General features: G+C 39.4%; 1 protein-coding gene across 7 annotated transcripts; it reads right to left on the reverse strand.

Annotated features, from left to right (window-relative positions):
* Positions 1-3,782: 3,782 nt before the first annotated feature.
* Positions 3,783-13,213, reverse strand: Nabp1 (nucleic acid binding protein 1). Of its 7 annotated transcripts, none has more exons than XR_003843917.1 (7): positions 12,622-13,199; positions 12,274-12,412; positions 9,794-9,865; positions 8,175-8,250; positions 7,482-7,533; positions 4,982-6,565; positions 3,783-4,223 (listed from the first exon to the last, which is right to left on the reverse strand). XR_003843917.1 is itself a non-coding variant. In XM_021198284.2 (6 exons), the coding sequence occupies exons 3-6, from the start codon at positions 9,853-9,855 to the stop codon at positions 6,399-6,401; spliced, it is 357 nt and encodes a 118-aa protein (XP_021053943.1). In that variant the 5' UTR covers positions 9,856-9,865; positions 12,274-12,412; positions 13,172-13,213; the 3' UTR covers positions 4,231-6,398. The 7 variants fall into 7 exon arrangements, 5 of the variants coding, with proteins under 5 accessions (XP_021053943.1, XP_021053944.1, XP_029395109.1 ...); XR_003843918.1 differs by lacking the exon at positions 3,783-4,223 and having other exon boundaries at positions 4,232-5,088; positions 6,124-6,565; positions 12,622-13,062; XM_021198284.2 differs by lacking the exon at positions 3,783-4,223 and having other exon boundaries at positions 4,231-6,565; positions 13,172-13,213.
* Positions 13,214-15,422: the final 2,209 nt, after the last annotated feature.

The following is a 15,422-nucleotide window of genomic DNA, read 5'->3' on the forward strand; positions in this document are numbered from 1 at the left end:
CAAAGTGCACCTAAAATAGGGCATTTCGTTGTATATAAATTTATCCTGAAACTTGAAAATTTCAATGAACAGCCATGTTGCAATATTCAAGAAAAATCTGCTGTTTGAAATGGATTCAGGGACTGGAGAGATGGCTCAGTGGGTAAGAGTACTGACTGCTCTTCCAGAGGTCCTGAGTTCAATTTCCAGCAACCACATGGTGGCTCACAACCATCTGTAATGGGATCTGGCACCCTCTTCTGATGTGTCTGAAGACAGTCACAGTGTACTCATACATAAAATAAATCTTAAAAAAAAATGGATTCAGATGGATCAACTCTGATAGATGGAAAGTTGGATGCTAATACAAAATTTAAATGAACACAGGTGTCTCTAAAGTTCAACATTTTTTCAAAAAATGTTGAAAACATTACTCAAGGCTGTAGTTATAAGCAAATTGCTCTATACCTGCAAATACACGACAATCATATCTAAGCAGGAATGCCTTCCCCTGGGCCAGTGACCTTGTCCTCTAGCCCAAACATCTGCCCACAAGAGGTCCCTCTTCCCCTACTTTCATAGGCAGATGAAGGCCCCCTCCTGGGCAAAGGAGAAAAGCAGAGTGGTCCGAGAAAGCTAACCCTATGTAGTGTCACAGCAGATCAGCAACATACATGCTTTTCTGCACCAAGGAAATGTACAAGAACTTGTAATTAGAAGTTTTCAATTGGAGTTGGGCACGGTGGTTCTTGCCTTGTCTGTGTCAGGAAGATCAAGAGCTCAAGGCCAGCCCACACTACATGCAACTCACCTCCAATATTTTAACTCATAAATTTCTTGCTATTCAATTACTTTTTTCTGAATTATTTCCAAGTGGTATAGAGAAATGACAGTATTCGTCTTATTTCTGATAGTTATAATGGGTTTAATATTTGTTGAACCTTGAATGTGGACATGCTTTGTATACACTGGCTCAGATTCCTCAAATAGTGCTTTATCCTTTGTTAGGCTCACAGCCATGAAGTTGGTACAATAGCAGATACAGGACACAGATCAAGATCTTTCCAGCTCAAAACTATATTTTCACTTTACTTTCTTAGAGTTCTGATATGCAAAGTTCATATAACTACAAAAATAGCAAGTCATTTGGCATTAAAAAAAAACCTGGATGATGAAATAGTTCCTAAGAACTTCATGTTCTACTTCATTTTCACCTAAACCCTATTTTTAGCAAGTTTTCACTAATACTGACAGAGTCTATGGCTTGACAGTACAGGTTAGGGAGAAATTTCAAGAGCACCTGCTGCTCTTACAGAAAACCTGGGTTCAATTTCCAGCACCCAATGGCAGCTCTCAACCATCTCAAATGCAGTTGCAAGGTATCTGCTGCCCTTTTCTGTCCTCTACAGTCACCAGGAACACATATGGTACACATCTAAACATTCAGTTGTAAAAGTCCATTTTTTAAAACTTGAAAAAAACCATCTTGGCAGTCTTCTTGCATCTTTGAGGGCCGTCCAATAATCTGCTTAAATAAGGGGATTTCCCAATTTCCTATGATCATTTCTTAATGTCATCTATTTCCTTCATAAATCAAATAAAAATTATCCTTTTGGGTAATGGACTTTCTCCACCTTAAACTGGCTAAACCAGATTCAGCCACAGAAACTACACAGTAATTACCAGTAGATGGCTCTAGTGCTGACTTTTGTCCATGTAGCCCAGCAACTTGAAGTCTTAGTCTTAGTGCTAAATATTTCACTCATGTGGGAACTGTGCTTAAGGTGGGACTGAAATCTGATGTGTGCCGTGTGTATTCAGTAATGTCAATGCTTCCAACCCCACTTTGAAATTTCATCATCTTTTTCCCTGAGCTGACAGAAGACACAAACATACACTTCCTGGGCTAAGCCACAGAGCATATTTTAAATGTTAACCTAATGGTCAGGTTGGAAAAGATCCAATCTCAGCTTTGTTGTTTTTTTTTTTTTTTTTTTTTTTTTTTTTTGTGAAGAAACTATTTGAGAATTATTCTACGTATAGGGGTACACTGTAGCAGAAGGTATCAAATCCCATTACAGATGGTTGTAAGCCCTCATGTGGTTGCTAGGAATTGAACTCAGGACCTCTGGAAGAGTAGTCAGCACTCTTAATGGCTGAGCCATCTCTCCAGCCCCAGCTTTGCTCTTCTAATTTCAGTGATTCTACTTTAACCTAATTCAAAAATTCCAGCATTCCTACGTAGAGGGACTAATTATTTCTACTCAGATACACTTGTTTCAGCCAGTTTTCTGTGCTTTAGTCATTCTTCTAAATACATTTTCCCCTGCTCACCACAATTTAGTACATTCTAGACTTACAGAAAAGGAACAGAGAATTCGAAAATAATCTCCTTGTAAAAGGGAGCCAGCAAGAACAGTAGACAAAGATCTCCAGAGTGTTTGATGCAAGTTCTAAGTTCCCTTCCAGAAGAGTGGCAATCCACGCTTCTGAAAAGCTTCATGTATGGGACTTAAAAGACAGAATTTTACTGAATATATTTTCAAGATTACTTTATCATTTGTCAACAAGCTGGCCTAGCTTGGATCCAGATGTTTTTAATCTTAGAAGGCATAGAATCTTTAATTTCTAGCTGGAAAATCAGCTTTTTAAAATATGCCTATAGCCCTTCAGTATGGGTGTGTCAATAAATCTGCAGACCTAAGCTACTACAGAACAATGAACTGTCACCCAGCTCCTAATGTTTGGGGCATATCATAAAATGTTGGGTTGTATACCTGTACTCTTTAAATGGCTAAAAGATCTACTGGTTGAAATGTTATATTGAACACCTCACAAAGGTAAAAACTGGGTCTCGGTAGTACTTTGGGGCCTAATGTTAGTGTGGAAAATGCTTATTAGTAACTTAATGGACTTGATCTTGAGGCTGTGACTTGTGCTTTCAGAAAATATCAAGTCTTTGTTCATAACAAAACTTGGCCTAATTTGGCTAAAGCTTTCTGATCCAAAGTCTAGTATATTCCCAATAAAGCAATCCTCAAAGCATCTAGCAAACTTAAATACACCTAGAAAACAATCTTCTAGCTTCTTCCTTGGGATGTAATAATACATCAGTGATAGTGCATTTTCAAAGGTCACAATTAGATGTTAGCAGAAGCATGCCTGAAGTGTTAATCATTACAACCATGAGATGTGGGGCTGTTTAATCACTCCTACTTGTAATCAATGTCTAGGGTTTCAGCACACAATGATCTCATCATGCCCAAATACCTCTCTCTGTACCTACCACTTTCATTGGGTAAGAGACAGAGAACTTAATATCAGGCTTTAAACAAATAGAGGGGCAAGACCTCAGTGAGGTTAGAGCTAGCCTGGCACATGCCTGTTTGGGAAAATGTTGTTTCCAGTGCTTTTCACAGTCATTAGAACCTCAAGAGTCACACACAACCTAAATTGGCTTCAAGCAAACTGCCATTATGTTCACTAGCATCCCTAAGAAGGGAAGCATTTCAGCAGCTCCACTGACTGTAAAGAACACTCGGTATGTAATCTCAAGTTTCAAAAAATAAAGGGGTCAGTTAACCTTCAAACTAGCCTTTAAAAATTAATCACTCTTCATGTTTAACACAGTTCCTAAGACTACCAAGATAAAGCAAAACAGAGTTGGTAAAGTAAGGGAAACTACTTCTGTGATGGCTCAGGGGTTAAGAGCAGTAGCCGTTCTTCCAGAGATCTTGAGTTCAATCCCAGCAACCACATAGTGGCTCATAACCATCTGAGATCCGGTGCCCTCTTCTAACCCACAAGCATACATACACACAGAACTACTGTATACATAGTAAATACATGAAACTTTTTTTTTCCCTTTATAAGTGCTTCTGTGAGGCAAACTTCAGCCTTTGGGCATTTAGACTTTATATTTTACTTTCTATCCTGTGACAACTCCCTGTGAACCTGGCCAGAAAAATAAGGGACAAGGCTAGTCTGATCATGTGTTTGTTCTAATCCAGAACTGTGCCTAGAAACAGTAATGGGGACCCAATCCTAGAAGTGCATTTCTATATTATGTTTTGTGTTTCACTGTGTCTTATTGAAATTTGTCATCGTTGATAACTGAAGGCACCAGAGAGGAGGAAAGTTGACACTTTTTTCAGTAACTTCTTGATGAATGGTATCCAAGCAGACTGGAAAGGCAATTATTCGTTACTGTTTGGATTTCACTTGCTTTGGTTTTAGAAGTTTCCCTTAAGAAAAAAGAAACTTGTTAATAAGTCAAACCACAGAACAGGTAAAATTACTGAGACAAGTATCAGTTATAAGTAAAATCCTAGTCTCAAAGCAGGATAACTCCACACTGAGCTTGGCATTTCCTCTATTAACATTTTGATCAGACCACAAGATTTGACTGATCATTCACCAGAAGTTATTGTCATTACCTAGTCAAAGTCTTAAATCCACAAAGGAGTACCACTGCTTGTTTCCCTAATCACAACTTGCCTAGCAGCATCATAGGTAAGAAAAGGAAGTCAGAACTGAGGGCCCACTGAGATATATATACCTAACCATATTAAAATCTATCAAAGTTCAAGTCCTTTCTTTAGAATCACCTTTAACACCATACCATACCACAAATAAAAGTTCTGTTACTCCTATATCTTAGATTTTTAAGATTAGTTTGTCATTTATTTTTATTCAAAACATCTATAATCACAAAACACAAGCTATCTTAACCCTTAAGTAACTTTTTTGAAGCATTCAGAAATGTAAACAAAAAAATCATAAAGCCAAATTAGCTATAATTATTAATATATGAGCAATGACAAATGTCAAAGCCCTGTACCTATAAACCAAAGTAAACTCCTTGTGACTTCTCAAAATGTTATGATAATCCCCACACAGAGCCTGCCGAATACAGTGCTTACTGAAAATCTGTTAAAATGGATTAGATCAAAATCTGACACAAATTATATACAAATGCTATAGAAGTTGAACAGAAACTTACTTATTTTACAATATGAGGTAAGGAGAAATGACAGGTACAGAGTTAGGGAGCAGCCAGGCTGAAGAAGAATACAACTTCAGTAAAATGGACTGGGCTCTCCATGTTTACTGAAAGAGTAAAAATAAGTAGGTAGATATGTCATCATCAGAGCAAGTTTTACTCAAGAGACAATATTTAAGGAGAGACAAATACTAACAATGAAAAAAATTACCAATTACCCACTGTAAGTGACATTCCATCACACAAATCCCACCTTAACAGAAGTATAATCACTTCTTGAGCCATTTAACTTTTGCTAGTAAGGCTATGTGACTTGTTCAAAAACTTTAAACACACACATTCCTGGAAGAAAGGGAATGTCTACTTCTACCTGACTACTTGCAACTGGTAGTCACATGGCTATATGAATTCAATTTGATTTGTATTTGCTACAGTAACTACCATGAGTATTTTTTTTTTTAAATAATCAGATTAGCCTGTGTGGTGCTACATGACTTTAATCCCAGCACCAGAAGAGAGAGACAGGTCAATCTATAGTTCAGAGACCCACCTGATATACATAACAAGTTCCAACCCAACAAGGGCTGCACAGAGAAAGACCTTGTCTCAAAAATACTACAACTAGTATCAATGAGACAACTGTCCAATAAGGTGTTATAGCTCTCTTCAATCTCTCCAATTTCACTTCAATATTTAACATGGTAACTTCAAAAATAAAGCATTCAGGGACTCAGTTGTAAATTTTTTTTCAGTGTAATCTTCAATGTTTGCAACAAATGTTAAGAGCATTATCTTAAACAGTTTTCTTCTAAAAATTACTTGTTATAGTACATGTTTTATTCCATAATTCTGATGAAGAATCTGGTTATTTGGTCAATAAACAAGAGTTTAGGATGATTCTGTCCGTGGAAAAATCCTAAAGGCAGGCAGACACTCTAGGGAGTCAAGTCATTCCTAGATCACGAACACTCAAAAATGTTGACAGTGCTGACCAAGTTTCTGGCTTGGGGTGGTTATTGCTTTAGGTGGCAATATCCAAGTTTAAGCCAAGTTCCATTAAACATTATGACAAGTATTACAAAGTTTATGCAGAAGCCAGACTCACAGAGGCTGTATATAAGCTGGTGTCTTAAGTAACTCACCCTCGAAACAAGGACAGGTTTTCAAGTGATACCCAGTTAAGTTCTTGCTCGAAAAATAAATGTTCCTGCTTTCAGAGTTCCTATTTTTCAATAGGATGTAACTGAGCAGTGTAACAGTTTTTTCAGTAAAAACCAACCACTCTTTTCAACAAACCAAAAATATAAAAGGAAACCCGTAAGAGACAAAGTTTTCACAGTTAAGAATAAATAAAAGTGCACTAAGTATTCAAGTAGGTCATGTAGTTTAAAAACTACATGCGTCTCTTTGGCTTAGGTCATCTTTTAAAGGCTCTCCTAGGATCTCTGGCGTTACTTATTGTGGTCCTGACTGACTGACTACTAGGTGCTCCTGGTAGCTGTGGACTGATAGGTCCCGGACCATTGCTTCTGCCATATGGAAGATGATATCCCCTAGATTCAGGGCCAGACTGATCACCATTTCCTAAGAACACAAAAAATCATTTTCAGAAATGGTCCATATTATGCTACAAAAACACAATCATTAAAGTTCATCCACACACTATGCATGTTTACAAATCCCAGGAAAAACAAGCACTTTTATTCTATAATGAAAAGATGTGAGCTCTGGGGCTGGACAAGTATATAACAAATACATTACTTGGTGCTGAATGAATAGAAAGGGGAAAAAACAATTTGAGCATTAAGATGAAGAATAGAGTATAAAAATACACCAAAAAAATTAATTGCAGAGAAATGTTTGAATACTGGTGTTTGACTCAAATACAATAATTATTTCAATGTAATCAAGCTATTGGCAGACAGGTTTTCCATAACGTGAGCTGATCAAATAAGCCTTTGGCTACCCAAATCAACTCCAATTATGGAAAGATACATCTCAAAAGACATATCCTAGGTTATTTAAAGACAAAAGACTTTTTAGAGCTCCAAGATCGCTGGTGAGAGGTCTGGGGAAGACAGGCTGCCCTTTTTAAAACAGCAGCTAAGAACATGTAGAATGATAAGGTATTCTCTGACACCTTACTCTATGGCACCATTTGTCTGGATAGGTTTCTAGTAGTGTGCCAAAACCACCAATAATTCTGCATGCATATATTATAAATAACTATTACACCATAGACATTGGCAAACTAAAAAAAAAAAAAAAAAATAGATCTCATCAGACGGTCACTAAAATTAGTCTGGTTACTAATCAATGTTCAGCATAATAGATTCCAGTGTTTAAATAAGAATGTGCTCAATATACTGGCATGTACAAGTATCTTCTACCTCCCCCCAAATCTTTTATTTGTGCATACTTGTTTACTAGGAATTCCTCTTTAGCACTAAATTCTACATTAAGAGATTTTTTTCTTTATTTTTCTCATATAATGTCTTACCCACTGGTCCGAATGTACTGGTGCTCATTTTATCCTTCTGTTCATTTTGTACCTAAAAGACAAAAGTAATACATTTATAAAGTATATATATATATATATATATATATATATATATATATATATATCAAGAGTTTTAAAAATGATTATCAATAATATTTAAAGGTTTGTTCAAATCCATTCAGTGTTAAAGTATTCAGAAATCTTTCTCAAGTCTGGTATAACTTTTATTATACACAGTACTGCCTGATATTTCCTTCAGTTTGCAAAACATTAAACAGTATGTGTCACAAATTATGTATGTACTCACAGAATGTAATAAAAGCTACTTTAAAGATTTCTTTTTTGATAGGGTCTCATGTACCTCAAGTAGGCCTCAAACTTGTATGTAACCCAGGATGACTTTGAACTTCCTATCCTATTTCCAACCTCCTGAGAAACAGTACTTCCCACGTGCCCCACTATGTTTGTCTTTGGCAGTACTTGATGGCTGAGCCTAGAGCTTTATGCATGCTAGACAAGCAGCCTATCAGTTTGGCTACATCCCCAGTGCTCAAGATTACTTTATAATTCTTTTCATTTCACTGTGAACATCAGAGGTTTACCCTATTGACAGAACTATGGTCCAGAGTCAACTTAACCCTATCATAAAACTACACCAATCACAAAAATATACCATATTTTTGGATTAATTACCCCTCTATTCTGCTGTCCTCTATAATCTGGGTTTGGCTCACTGAAATTTGGCACTTCTGAATACACCATACAAAATCTGAAAGAAAACAAAGGACAAGTTAAATGATTTCTGAACCTTTTTGCATAATCTATTTAACATACAAGAATAAAAACCTTAAGTGTCAAAAAATCACCTTAACAGTAGCATGTTAACTGATTCACTTGTAAAAATTCCTAAATAACTATATCCCATATAAAATAGCACCAATTCTTTCATCGAATCCCTCTTTTGCCCAATCACTGTGAATCTGCAAAGATAACCATCAAAGGTAAAGAATTCTCAATGATTAAGAAATGGCACACGCCTTTAATCTCAGCACTTGGGAGGCAGAGGCAGGCGGATTTCTGAGTTCGAGGACAGCCTGGTCTACAAAGTGAGTTCCAGGACAGCCAGGGCTATAAAGAGAAACCCAGTCTCGAAAAAAACAAAAACAAAAAACAAAAAACAAACAAACAAAAAGATAATGGGCTAGGACTTCTTATAGGCTGACAGCACGACTTGATACTCTGTTCACATATAAGAACGTTCATAGCTCCAGTTTGGGAAAATCTTAAATTGACCCTGACAAAGAACAGCCATGAGAAAATGAGTAATTTCCTGTGGTTCTTCACCTAGCTGACCTCCATTATTGTAGAGTCTCTGTATCCATGGCTATCTAGCCAGATCCTACAATTCTGCCCCAAAGACCTTCATAACACATTACTCTAAAGAGCATTACATTTGTACTTACAGGAGTCCCAACAATCACCTTCTTGATGAGGGTGAAGTGGTAATCCAAATACTGATGTTTAATCAGACTACACTTTTTCCCATTCAAATTAACCAAGACACAATTCTCCGGTATGAGTCCGTCCCCCGCCCCTCTTTTCATCTTCTTTCTCTCTCCTCTCCTCTCATCTCTCTTTCTCCTCTCTCTCCCTCTCCCTCCCTCCCCCACCCCCTCTCTCTCTCAGTTCCATTTGTGACTTCTCTTTTTAAATATCCTCCAATCTAATGGGCACTAAGATAAACCTAAGCATCATCAACCAAGAAGACTAGACTAAGAATCTGGATCACTACGGATGAAACACAACTAGGCCAGCATAGAGACTAAAGCACCTTTACACTCCCACATGTTCCTGCAGGTGAGGGTGGAAGTCATTACCCAGGTGGCACACTCTAGCTGTGGCTGCTTGTATTGTATGTAGAATAGGACAAACAGAAGCCTGAAAGTCCCTTTAACTCTAGTACAAATTCATCCATAGAGACAATGAAAATTTAAGCTATAGATTGAAACCCATCTCTAGATTCTATTTTAGTAAGTCAAGAGAGAGAGTACTTCGAATGACACCTGAAAGACACATTTTTCTAAAGTTTTACAAGATCCCCACTGGGGCTGGTCTAAACACAGGTCTGCTAGGAAAAGCTTACCTTCTCAACCAAAAAGGGAACAGACCTGATTGTCTTTAAAACAGTTACCTACCTACGGCAGAAAGCCAAGTCTCCAAAGGCCAAATGAGTGGTTTATAGTTCATACTTACCAATTATTTTGTAGACATTATTTGAAATTTAATTAAACAAAATGCACTTTAATACTTACTCTCCAATTTTTTGAAGTTCACCACCTCTTCCAGTATAAAGTGTCAGGCATCCTTTCCACATTGATGCATACCTAGAGGGAAAGTATATTTTTATACATGAGCCTACTCACCATGCCAAGTCAAATACAGTCACTGTAATTCTAATAAGAAATTATACAAAGAAAATTCTACTGCCACATTAAGACATAATCATCTAAACAACCCTAGTAAAAAAAAATTTTTTTTTTACTGCTAGAGATGGATCTCAGGCCTTGAACATACTAGGCAAGTACTCTGCCACTAAGTTATACTCCTAGAACTTGATTTTAAACCTGATTTTTAGGCATGTCCCTAAGCTGCCCAGGTTGGTCTGTAGCCAAGTAGTCCCCAGCCTTGCCATCTTCCTGTCTCAGCCTCAGGAGGAACTGGAATGGCCCACATGCATAACTTGAGAAAATCTTGGCCAGGCATGGTAAAACACATTTTGAATCCCAGCACTGAGAAAACTTAAACATGGAATCAAATTTGAGCCTATCTACAAGGAGAATGGAGTGGAAAGAAGTAGTATTCTGGTAAAGTATATATTCATTGTTATTTCTAGATGATTAATGAGTATCAGCAGTTAACAAAAGATGGGCTTTTTTTAGTGAAGAATTGGTTTGATTGGTTAAAGTTCACATTAAAATGACTTTAAAACAGACTTTTTCAACAGAAGAAATATCTGTAAGGGGCTCAATGGTTAAGAATACTGACTGCTCTTTCAGAGCTCCTGAGTTCAATTCCCAGCACCACATGGTGGCTCACAATTATCTGTAATGAGATTCGATGCCATCATCTGGTATGTTTGAAGACAGCTACAGTGTGCTCACATATATAAAATAAATTTTAAAAACTTAAAAAAAATAAAATTCTCTCCATTACAGCTAGAAGTATATGTTTTCTGCCCTCTGAAGACTGGCATGGGTATTAACACCTGTGTGCAGCTTGGTTAAGGAGGAGGGGAGGAAAGGAAGGGGACAAAAGACACACTCAAAGAAATAGAATTGAAAGTGTATTCTAGGGAGGAGCTTCTAATAATAAAAATTCAGTATTTATATTGCCTTTCAGCCACAAGGTACATAAAGTCAGCATACTAGCATTTTCTGTGTTACTGACATGGTCAAGGATGATATAACAGTATTATGTCTACTTCTGCAGACAGCAGTTCTCAAGCTCCTCAAAGTTTGGCACTTTCTAAAGCAGCTAAAAAAGACAGACCACTAATCTTCCTCTTGCCCTGCTGGCCTTCCCAAATTTTGCAACTTTTAATATCAACAAAATGAAACCAATTGTTTAGTGTGAGCAATTTAAAATGTGAATGACATCATTAGATCTAGAGTACCAAAATCAGACCAAAGTCTGGTTTTCTCAATGTTTCCTTGTACAACTACCAAGTTGGGTAACTTCATGGCTTAAAACATGTATTAGGATTAGGATTAGGATTGTCGTTCTCCCATTACCTCCAAAGGAAGCGATTTTATGTGTGTGTATAAAAAGATATGGAAGTTAAAAAGATGTAGTGTCACAATGACTCAATGTATGAGAATAAGATGCCTAACTTCTGACTCTTACTTCCTGCTTTGATGATACTTTACCTCACTTCCTGAAAATGTTGTAAGGCCTGTAAGATAGTATCAAAGAACTCCTGCCCAAAAACTCAATACTTCTGGGATTCTCTTAGCTCAACAGCAATTGCCAACTATTTTTCTGATGGCTACCAATAAAATTACTACAATTCTCCCAATCACAAAAGCTTCCATATTCTACTTTTAAGATTCTTCCCTGAACTTTTCTTAAGACCAACACTTGGTAAGATTTTCAAGTCTATGAAAAAGTATTCCATCTCCATAACCAATTAAATGTTCTGAATGAATCAAAGATGCCCTTCTGCCACTCTGTGTATTTTGTTTTTTGGGAAACTCTGATCTTGATGAAATCATTTTCAAGAATGACTATTCCAGACATTCATTCATGTCCATATCACCTAAATGATGAGTACAAAAAAAGGTACTAAAAAAGGCAGAGGGCGGAAGACGTTATACTTCATACATGGACTAATTAAAAAGGAAATGTGTCCAACTGGTGTGGTACACAGAACTGATTTGTGTGCGTTCGAGGACAGACAGACTAGTCTATAGAACTTGTTCCAGGACAACCAGGGCTACACAGAAAAACCCAGTCTCCAAGAAAAGGGGAAAAAAGGGTAATGTGATCTTTATCAGTCTCACTGATAAAGGCTCACTGACTTCCACACAGTATTCTCAAAAATAAAATTAACCTTTAAAATTGGAGGGAAGGAGTTAATTCCCTACCTAAAACAAATTAGCTGTGAAAGGTGAGCTGCTCCCAATGAGGTCCACTAAAACGGCTCACTTCTTCAAGTGGCCCATGGAAGAGTCAAGCTACTTCAGAACCCGGAAGTCAGCCAACCCCACACCTACCCCAATTTATGCACACCTACCCTCTGGTCAACCGAATAATATCCCCTGTTTGTATGAGCCCTCCGATTTCATCCCACACAGAAATAGTGATGCTTCCCGTTCTATCAGCTACTTTGCAGGATCTCACTTCATGGCCGTCTTTGGTTTTGGTCACTCGTCCTGTGAAGATTTAAAAATCAAAAAAGGAGAGAAGGAGAGGTGTGTTAGATAGGGAGTTGGTCCGAGAGAGCGGTCTCACCCTCCTCTGACTCGCTACGTGACTGACTTCTGTCCCCGGGTAGGAGTCTGGGCCAGGAGCACGTGGGGTCGCGGGCGGGGAAGAGGTCCGAGCACTCGAGGGTGTGGGGCGGGCTGCGGACCTCACTTACCTATCTCCAGGACAATAAAGACGACATTTAAGTTTTTCAGTCCGGCCTTAATGTCTTTTATAAAAAGTGGAGGGTCGTTGACCCCGTGCATACTGAGGCAGGTGCGGCTACGCTTCGGAGACCCACTAGGCAAGGCTTCCCACCCTCGGGGGGTCAGGGGCAGAGCCGGGGAGCAACCTGGGGCAAGATTGGCGACCGGGGTCAGGAAGCGGTAATTCAGGGGCCGGGGAAACCAGCCCTAGAGGCACCAAGCCAAAAGAAAATAAAAATGGAAGAGGGAGGGGGGGAAAAGACTCTCACAAGTTCCAAAATAAAAAAATAAAAAAATAAACAAAAACCGAAGACGCACTCCGCACCCCGAGCCCGCTCCCAAGTGGGCGGCGAGCAAACAAGCGTGCGCACTGTCGCCTCCGCTAAGGGAAAAGGGATCAGGGGACGGCCCTGCCCGAGTCCCGCTGTCCCTCACACAACACAGGCACACGCGCGCGCCCCCTCAGTCCCAGGCTCAGGGAAGGTACGTGACAGCAAAACGGCAGGGCTGTTCACCAACCGCGCAGACCGCGTCCCAAGCAGCAACTGGCGAACGCGCCCTCAGGCCGGCTTTATTAAGCCGCGCCCCGCCCCTTGTGGCGTCACGCGACGTCACCACGCCCACTAGCTCGACTCTGGGGCGGAACCCAGCGCCACTGAGCTCGCGGCTTCCCTGGCTCCTCCCCTGCTGTCAGCACAAGCACCGCCTCCCGGCCGACCAATGGTCTCTCGGCCACACCCTCCTCCCTGCTGCTCGCTCCACGTCTTCCGGGTTTCTGTAGGGCTGGGTCTTTTGGTGCTCCGAGGGAGACCAGGCTTCTTCTAATTCCTTAGGATCCTTCAGTAAGGCCACCTTTGCCCTTCAGCCCCGCGATCACGTGGAACTCAGATGTTCCGAACCCCGAGGTTAGAGCAAGAGAAGGAACAGGGAGAGTGATCGAGCAGGATCAAGGAGGGAAAAAAAAAGGGCGAACTGAAGGTGTCCGAGGCTTCCAAGAGAGTGGTCCCAGTCGCAGGCAACTTGGCGATCAACCTTCGTACTTTAGAGGTGTTTAAATTGGGATCCAGAAACAGGAGGTGGTCTTTTTTAAAAGTAACTTGTAAACAAACCTCTTTTCATGCTGATAATAGCCATACGTAGTTAAGTTCCACAGATACTTCATTTTTTCCTTAACCCTTTTCTTTAAATTGCACTTGGCTTTTATATAACTAAGATGAGTTAATCATGCACTGGTGAAGGGGAACCTTAAAACCTGAAAGGGAGGGTGTGCGCTTTGCAACCAAACAAGCTGGAGCCTAATTGTGTGACCTTGAAAATAGTTGCTTAAGCTTCCTAGCCAGAATTTAATAATCTGAACAATAAAACTAGGATCCTCATAGAGGATGAACTGGGGTCATAAGTAAATTGCCCAAGTACAGTAGCAAATAGATCCATGATCAGTATTTCCTTTCATCAATTTTCTATTGAAAATATTCTGTTATTTAATCTCCTGGTGAGTGATTTTAACCCCCATTTACAAGTAATAAAACTCACTAGAGAATAACCAAACTGGATTTCAGTTTAGGCAAGCTTGACCCTAGGAGGCTTCAACCAGAAGTACTTCATGTTTAAGTAGTGATTGTAACCCTCCAAAACAGATCGAAGAAATGGGAACAGCAGAGTATATTCTAGTATGTTAGAGAATCACGTAAGTAAATGCTGTGGAAAGTAGAGAACATATATATCAAAAACATGCTTCTTTTTCTTTCAGGATAATACCGAGAAACTGCACAGATAAAAGTTTAAGAATAAATAACAAGCCATGTTAAAAATATTGAGCAGCCCAGAGGTGGAGCACACCTTAAATCCCACCATTCAGGAGTCTCAGGCAATCTGTGAGTTCAAGGTCAGCCTGAGCTACACAGAAACCCCCGCCTTGAAAAACAAACAACATAATAGAGCAAAGTTGTGGCTTGGGGGGTGGGGGGAGACCTAGCCATGCCCTGAATTCTCAACCATTTGCCCTCATAAAAAGGACTAAGAGGGATGCTCAGAATTATATACACATTCCTTAAAGAGGGCCCAAACACTAGGAGACCAGACCCTGTGTAGGTGTGCCCTAGGAGGGTTCTCAGGGCTGACCAGCACTGAGAGAGAGGTAGACAGACTCATGCCCCTATCCCCAAACCAGAAGCCATCTCCAACTGATTCGTGGCTCACAAACGAATATTAGTTTTCTCTAACAGAGTTTCACTGGGGATACAAAAACAACTCGGTGACATTTTGGGAGGTTCTTTGGCTCATAAAGTTTTGTTGGAACGCTTTTGACTGGTCCTTACCGGCCTTATATTATGGTTTCTCGTTTTGTACTATTTCTGTGTGTTTGAAAGACTGAAAGGATTTGTTTGTCACAGTGTCCATCAGTTTCTTGTGCTTTTTTTCTTATGTTTTGTTTTTTCTTTTGTTTGTTTTATCGTATTACAATTTTTTAGATTTGTGGTTATTTTCTAACTGAGAGAGTGAATTTAGATGGGAGGGGAGGATCTGGGAGGAGTTGGGAAATAATCAGAATATATAGTATGAAAAAAAAAATCTATGTTCAATAAAACACACTTGCACGCCGAGAGAGAGAGAGAGAGAGAGAGAGAGAGAGAGAGAGAGAGAGAGAGAGAGGGAGAAGAAGAAGAAGAAAAAGAAGAAGCTATTGCACAGGGCTGTCCCTCTGTCCCTGCCCTTCCTGGCCCTCCCTCCTCCCAAGACAGACTCAGCTGATCCTCTCACTTCCTCCCCT

Source organism: Mus pahari, chromosome 5, assembly GCF_900095145.1.
Source record: "Mus pahari chromosome 5, PAHARI_EIJ_v1.1, whole genome shotgun sequence".
Taxonomy (NCBI): domain Eukaryota; kingdom Metazoa; phylum Chordata; class Mammalia; order Rodentia; family Muridae; genus Mus; species Mus pahari.